This window comes from Hylaeus volcanicus, unplaced genomic scaffold (genome assembly GCF_026283585.1).
Source record: "Hylaeus volcanicus isolate JK05 unplaced genomic scaffold, UHH_iyHylVolc1.0_haploid 12186, whole genome shotgun sequence".
Lineage (NCBI taxonomy): Eukaryota > Metazoa > Arthropoda > Insecta > Hymenoptera > Colletidae > Hylaeus > Hylaeus volcanicus.
In genome coordinates this window covers 32,298-39,481 of record NW_026533136.1, presented here as the reverse complement: position 1 = coordinate 39,481, position 7,184 = coordinate 32,298, and the positions used below count along the sequence as shown (strand labels likewise).

The following is a 7,184-nucleotide window of genomic DNA, read 5'->3' as shown; positions in this document are numbered from 1 at the left end:
CAATAAAATGATGTAAATTATAAACATTTAACTACGTTTGTATTATACTAATGCAATCTCCAGATTTTCATCGTATTCAGAGGTATGCCATTAAAACCACCAAATTTTAGAATATATGATTATTATTTAACGAATATAAAGTATAGAAATGAACGTAAACTATATGTTCTTTGTATGCAAAAATCAATCGATCCAGAGTTAATCACATACATGTGTACATTAATGAATCTGAGACAAAACACTATCGATTGATAGGCGTGCGATCGATAGGCCAGTTTTGTTTTAGCGAAATTGAGAATAGGTAAAACGAATTCGATAATATAAACCCTGTTTTCCGTATATATACCATTATAAAGAATTTAAATTATGTTTCTTCGTTTTACATATCCTAGTGTATATATATATTTGTTCTAGATATTTCATCGGTATCTTTAAAATAATCATACATTTGCTCTATAAAGTCGTTCACAGTTATTTGTTTTTTCAAGATCATCGTATGTTATTTTTTACATGCAACGCACGCCACGCGTATTCAACGAACATTACAATATTGTCGCGATTAATTATTTAGCGTTTGTCGTACTCGAAGTGTCTCGTCTGTTCAGTGTACTTGGATTTGTATTTTTTTATTGATGTAGAAAATTGCAGGAAAAGCAGTAGGTAGCTCAGTTTATTTGTGAAACAATTATAGCTACAACAAAGACAATCGTAGTGAGTGCATTTACCGTTGCAATACTAGACGAACTACACGATGTTGTGGGGCCTGTATTGGATCTTGGTGATGGAACTATTAAGTTATTAAAACCGCATAATCATTCCGAGGTATTTCATAGAGGCGATCAGGAAAAAATGAAAAATGAAATACGCTAAATGTGTCGAGGAACATTAATACCACTAAAGCAAATTTTTGATGATGTCTGTAGGAAGTATGTTTATGCTTATAATACATTTTGTATATCTTCCAGTCAATTTTTTTGTTTATGGTATATTATTCAAATGTCTACGTATAGATATCCAGATGTTGCAGCGTATTGCTCTTTTGATACATTAAGGCCAACCTTGTAAAAGATACGAGCCAGTAACAAACCAAAAATTCCACAAACATTAGAAATTTTGTACCAGGGGTTACAAAGTTACGAACCTCTACAAAATGTGAAAATTCATTTTGTAAAATAAAAATAGGTGAAAGTGCAATAATACCTTCAACTGATGGTTTGTTGAAAAGTTTATCCAAAGTCAAGGAATTGTTCATTGATGGCACATTTGCAGTAAGTATAGTAAAAGTAATAAAATCTGTGTAAATAGTAGTAAATCAAGTAATAATATTTGTTCGTACTTTTAGGTTTTACCCAAAAGACCTCAGACTGGACAGCTCTACACCATCCATATGCGCTACATGGATAATGTAAAAGCAATTATCTAATACACAGAGTGTCACAGTCTAACTGTTACAGAGCTGTAACTCCTAAACTATCGGCCGCATGCAAATTTTCAAATATGGAAATTGCATGGTAAAATATTTTCCATATTTGACAATTTGCATATGGCCGATAGTTTAGGAGTTACAGCTCTGTAACAGTTAGGCTGAGACACTCTGTATAACTGATATACAGGGTGGGGCAATAACTATGTCCACTTTAAATATTGCCGTTATTTTTAATAATATGAAAAAATGTTATATACAAAACTTACACGGTATAGAGGGGGGCATATTATGACACAAACGTTCAGTTTGAATAAGTTCAGAAACGATAAGACATGCACGTGATGCAGCAATACGAAGATTGCAACTTTGCATTGACGCGAACCGTCACCACTTCGAGCATCTCCTCTAATGTAAGAAAGTTTATTTTACTACCACATTTGATCTTGCATGACTTTCAATGATAACTTGCTGATGTCGTCTTAACACTGGCTATTACATCGCGATAAATAAAGCATAGCATTCCGTTAAATAAATAGAGATGACCTTGAAATCTTCTGTATACCTCTACCCATGCAGAAAATGTTTATGTCGTAATATGCCCTCCTCTATACCGTGTAAGTTTTGTATATAACATTTTTTCATATTATTACAAATAACAGCAATATTCAAAGTGGACATAATTTTTTTTCTTTAGGGTATTGCGACTATACCTGTTTTGTGCGAAAAACGAACGGCTTTGTTGTACACCGCTATATGGCAAGAAATATTTAATTTAATTCCTGAATTGCGAAGTAATATAAAGTTCATAATGAGTGACTACGAAATGGCAGCTGTAATAGCTGTTAGTGAATTATTCCCTAATGCAAATATCCATGGCTGCTGGTTCCATTATTGTCAGGTTTGTGGTACTATTTAAAGTTGTATATTATTGTATAATAACAATATGCAATTTGTTGTTGTATAGAAAGTTAAATTTTTCTCATATCTTTTATGTTGCATGCTATTCTTCGCAAGTGGCGCAAGCTTGGTTTGACTAATGCACCTAATAGTGTTGTCCGTATGGCAATGTCTCTGCTTTTAGTACCTGGAACGAAATTTCAGGAAGGCTTAGTAATTCTATAAAGGGAGGCGGATATTGTATCAAATAATTTTCCTAATGTTCTTTTATTTATGGCCTATATGCGAACTAATTGGTTGAAGATGGCATCGCATGTTAGCGTGCACAATTGTCCAGTGCGTACTAACAATATTGCAGAATCATTTCATAATATTGCCGGTTTAAAACTCGGAAAACAAAATATAAATGTTTGGACATTTTTGGGTACTGTATGTCTTAATTTTCGTTGTTTACATATAAAGTACATTTATAATAAGTGCGATGAATCTATTTGTAATTTAGTGACTATATTAACGTTATTCTTAGTGTTTCTCGAAGCATTCCGCAATATGTGGTTCAATGTGAATATAATAAATTTTAGAAAAAGTAAGGGACTTTCTCATCGATCAAGAACTTGATTTGAATCGGTTACAAAACGGTATAGCATGTCGAAGACCGCGTACGTATGCGAATATTAATCCCAAAAAGAGAATAGCAAAAGCTCAAGCTGAATATGATACTGGAAGGTTCGTCTCACTCGTTCTATAATAAGAATAATTATTTTCATTGTTTACATGTGTGTATACATACATATATCTTTAATCTTGATTTACATAACTTTGTAAATTATCTTTGGAAGAGTTATTACGTAGTTTTCATTATGGGGACAGAATTTTTCAAATTGATAAAATTGATACTTTGGCAAGTATGTAATTTATATTTATTGTTTCTTCACGCAAAGTTCTTTAATGTTACCACGAAAAATTACAATATTCTTTGCGCAGATGAAGATATTGACGACGAGATTGCAGATGCCGATCATTTTGCTAAAACAGCTTATAGTCCAATGGAAAACGGTAAATAAAGGCATCAGGTTATCTTTACATACTATTTCTGAATTGTAAATTGTGTAATTTTGCGAAACAAGCTGCTTCTTCGAAAATAACTTTTTTTTAAATAGAAGAAGTGAATATAGTTCACAGTTTTACTTCAGATGTTTACCTCCTCAACGTTTCTCAATCCTTCCAGATTGCAGGGAACATGAATTGCCGGTTCTCGCAAATGGTGTAAACAGAGAGCAGAACGAAACTAGAAAAGCCGATATCGAAGTCGTAGACACAAATAGTCACTGGCACTCAAGCAGTTGCTTGACTCGGAGATTATCTGAAATGTTTATAGAAAGTGACCTCCATGCATCGCAAAATGCCCAAAATTTTAACCACGAAATTGACATTAGTAACATTGATGGTAATTTATATATACAGGATGTGTACCAACAGATGATAAAACTTGAACTTCCTTTACCATTTTGCAATCCGCAGCTTAATTTTCAAGGTACTTGTGATCGGAAATTGGCTCCATATTTGACTTTTGGGACGTGCAGATCGAATCGATTTTTCGCTGTCATGGTATTTTCTTCGCATTCGGGAGTGCGTCGAAAGCGTTCACACACACATAACAAGGCTTCTTGCAGCAACTACCTTATACGAAGGTATGCATCTGTTTCAAAACCAAATTCGAGTCGAATACGAAACCAACTGTCGCTAAAGACATCGCACCAGTTTACTTTCGAAACATATGCAAACCTTCGTATAAGGTAGTTGCAGCCAAAAGTCTTGCTATGGATGCGCGAACACTTGACATACATTCCCAAGTACGAAGAAAGACCTAGGACAACGAAATGTCGGTTCAAACCACTCGCGCCGGAAATCTGATACCCAATATACAAATACTTTTCAGCCTTTTCAAACACCTTGTATGCACGTACTGATGTACATATTAATTAAGCACATTTTTTTTTAGATGATGCTGTCGTTTTTGAAATTCTTGATCACGCAGAAGGGCACTGCACAATGTGTTTTATTAATAAAGCTACACAAGTTTTTGTGCCATGTGGCCATCTTATTTTCTGTTTACCATGTGTCAAACAATGTAATTGCCTACAATGTCCTATATGCAACGATAAAATTACCATGCATCTTACACTTCGTAAACCATAAATATAAATACTCTTATTGACATCTACTAACATTAATTTCCCTTAAGGAACATGGGTAGGGTGGGATGGGGAGAGTCGGGGCGTGTCGGATTACGCCACTGACGTCCCTCCCTTACAATCCTTAAATATTCCATTACTGATTGTAAGACGAATCTGAAAAAAAACATTAAAATGTTTAATAATAATCTTGCTCAAAGAAGACTTGTGGAAAGAAGATTGAAATGAGGAGTTAATTACCATTTATAGCTTTACACTACAAGCAAATATAATTTAAAATCTAAGTTGAATTATTGACTTTCTTCAATTTTTACTGTTTTATTGCGTCGTCTGCATAACGCCTTACTTTTCGTCATGAGTACTGTGTTTCGTCGAAGAATTGCAAATAAAAAAGAATGTCATTGACAATATATTGTTGGGCTATACATAAGTAATATTATCTAGAGACGCGGTAGCGTCTCGACGCCAAGTCTCATTAATAATATAACTGTGATATCTCCTCACGACTGCAATATTTTCTAAATTTAAAGGCATTTTTCTCATGTAAATCGCATATAAGCTTTCGAATAAAACCAAAATCAATCAAACCGGACCACGAACATTTGAGATATCATAATATCATGTTATGAATCTGTCAGAAACGGCAGCGTTCTGTTCTTTAATTTCTTATTTATCAAGGAACTTTTCGTCGACACTTACAAGGGAACATATCCAACTGTCACGCGCCGATTTTGATCAAATTTATGTGGTAGGTAGTTCTCAAACAAATATTTGACACGTATTTCTTTTTATCGGCAATCGTCCATGTTGAAGGGGTGAAAACAGCTCCTAAAGTTCGAGGTGAAAACCATGTTCTTTTAAATATCTAGAAAACTAGAGGAGCTAGGACAAAATTTTGTTCTTAATTTATGCGTCTTTGAATAGGTAGTTTACTCATGGTAGAAGAAACTGTTTATTTTAAATAATTTATTTTTGAAAAAATGTTTTTTTTTAATTTACCACACTAAATATTGTTTTTCATTCATTAAAATTTATATGCGTAAACTACAGGCTTTAATTATGGATACATATTTTTGGAAATTTTGATTTTTACCATATAACAATAATTATATTAAATGGAAAATTCCTTCTTCCGCGGCTCCTTTATCATTTTCGTTTCTTATAAAGTATACAAGATTTTAATTTGAAATTTTACACACGTCTCTAGTATTATCTTAGTATAATGTATAAATTTGTATAGAAAGATTTATAGAAAAATATAAATGTTACAGCCCGTTGATCGTTACACTGCAATGAACACATTCGCCACTGGTTGACTTGATTTCTACCGTTCAAATGAACCGAAGTAAATAAATCAATTAGCGTTTTATTCGATGTGAATGTCGTTATCCTCTAGCGAAAAACAAAATCAAAACTTAATTTTCGAGGCATTAATTTTATGTGTAGGATGCGTACCCGAGACTTCACCATGTTTCTTAAGGGGATAGACACGGGTAATGCAGCGCTCTGTAATCCGATAAAATCTGGCCCAAAATATGGGTTAGCTTTGTCCACAGATTTTGTCCTTATATGAGCATATTTTGGGCTCAATGAGGACTCATTCGAAAGAGGAAGGTCCAAGGAATGGCGCTCTGGTCGTGGTTGAACGATATTGTGTCGATATTTAATAATATGAGCGTCCAAAGTCGAGCAAAAATCGAGCAAAATACATTCGCAGAATAGTTGTATTTTTAGGTTACTAAAAGGATTGTGTGACTCGAACGACGACTAGAGCGCCATTCCTTGGACCTTCCTCTTTCGAATGAGCCCTCACTGAGCCAAAAATATGCCCATATAAGGACAAAATCTGTGGGCAAAACATTGCATTCCCAAAAACGAGAATCCGCCATTTTGACGATAATACAGAGCAAGTGACGTCACAAACTTAGTTCAGACAATCGATAGGAGATGGCGCTTACTGAGGACGACTGCTAACGTGATGTCGATACAATTGCGGTGTTGCCGTTCTCACAACAGCGTCTCTCTACACTGTTGCCATTTCACTGAGGTCAAAATCGCGATTAGCATCCCGATCCCGTGTCCTTACATTTGCCAGCGTCGACTCTCAGTCTCTCTTCCTTCTTCATCGAACTGTTTCTTTGTACTTTCGTCGTCGCTTCGAAACACTAGCTTTGCGCTGGACGCGGTTCGATCCCGGTAGGAGTGACTTACTTTTTCTTTACTTTTTTTCCGTTTGTATGATGTTTTGTTATGGAAACTACCTTTTTATATGTTAAGATTATTTTTATACAATATTGTGCAATTTTTATGTTTTTTATCGCTTTGAAAAAGAAGTCATGATGTGAAAGGAGTGTCTACAAGCTTTTATAAAAACTTACGTTCTTATAGTTTGTAAATAACAATTTAATTATATTAAACAAACATGGTACAACTTCTTTCTTCTTTTTCTCCTTTTCTTTCTTTCTTTTTTTTCTTCCTTCTTTTTTCTGACTTCTTTTTCAATGCGATAAAAAACATAAAAATTGCACAATATTCTATAAAAATAATCCTAATATATAAAAACGTAGTTTCCATAACAAAACATGGTACAAACGGAAAAAAAAATAAACAAAAGAATAAGCGACTCCTACCGGGATCGAACCGCTTCCAGCGCAAAAGATCCCGTC

At 34.2% G+C, this 7,184-nt stretch overlaps 1 protein-coding gene across 7 annotated transcripts; it reads left to right on the top strand.

Moving 5' to 3' along the window:
* The first annotated feature begins 1 nt into the window (after nucleotide 1).
* Nucleotides 2–5,790, top strand: LOC128882788 (uncharacterized). Of its 7 annotated transcripts, none has more exons than XM_054134532.1 (11): nucleotides 2–82; nucleotides 692–926; nucleotides 1,011–1,268; nucleotides 1,343–1,405; nucleotides 2,121–2,324; nucleotides 2,508–2,747; nucleotides 2,905–3,049; nucleotides 3,194–3,228; nucleotides 3,308–3,379; nucleotides 3,552–3,857; nucleotides 4,326–5,790. In XM_054134532.1, exons 6-11 carry the CDS (start codon nucleotides 2,597–2,599, stop codon nucleotides 4,520–4,522), a joined length of 906 nt encoding a protein of 301 aa, XP_053990507.1. In that variant the 5' UTR covers nucleotides 2–82; nucleotides 692–926; nucleotides 1,011–1,268; nucleotides 1,343–1,405; nucleotides 2,121–2,324; nucleotides 2,508–2,596; the 3' UTR covers nucleotides 4,523–5,790. The 7 variants fall into 7 exon arrangements, 3 of the variants coding, with proteins under 3 accessions (XP_053990507.1, XP_053990506.1, XP_053990508.1); XM_054134531.1 differs by having other exon boundaries at nucleotides 68–82; nucleotides 639–926; XR_008458553.1 differs by lacking the exons at nucleotides 2–82; nucleotides 2,508–2,747 and having other exon boundaries at nucleotides 89–926; nucleotides 2,850–3,228; nucleotides 4,326–5,782.
* The last annotated feature ends 1,394 nt before the right edge of the window (nucleotides 5,791–7,184 follow it).

What these genes read in the sequence shown, in the direction of transcription:
- LOC128882788 (XM_054134532.1), top strand. Translation starts at nt 2,597, where the DNA reads ATGGCCTATATGCGAACTAATTGGTTGAAGATGGCATCGCATGTTAGC. An exon ending in GCTGAATATGATACTGGAAG is followed by an intron (nt 3,050 to 3,193) that starts GTTCGTCTCACT and finishes TTATGGGGACAG; the next exon opens with AATTTTTCAAATTGATAAAA. An exon ending in TCCGCAGCTTAATTTTCAAG is followed by an intron (nt 3,858 to 4,325) that starts GTACTTGTGATC and finishes ATTTTTTTTTAG; the next exon opens with ATGATGCTGTCGTTTTTGAA.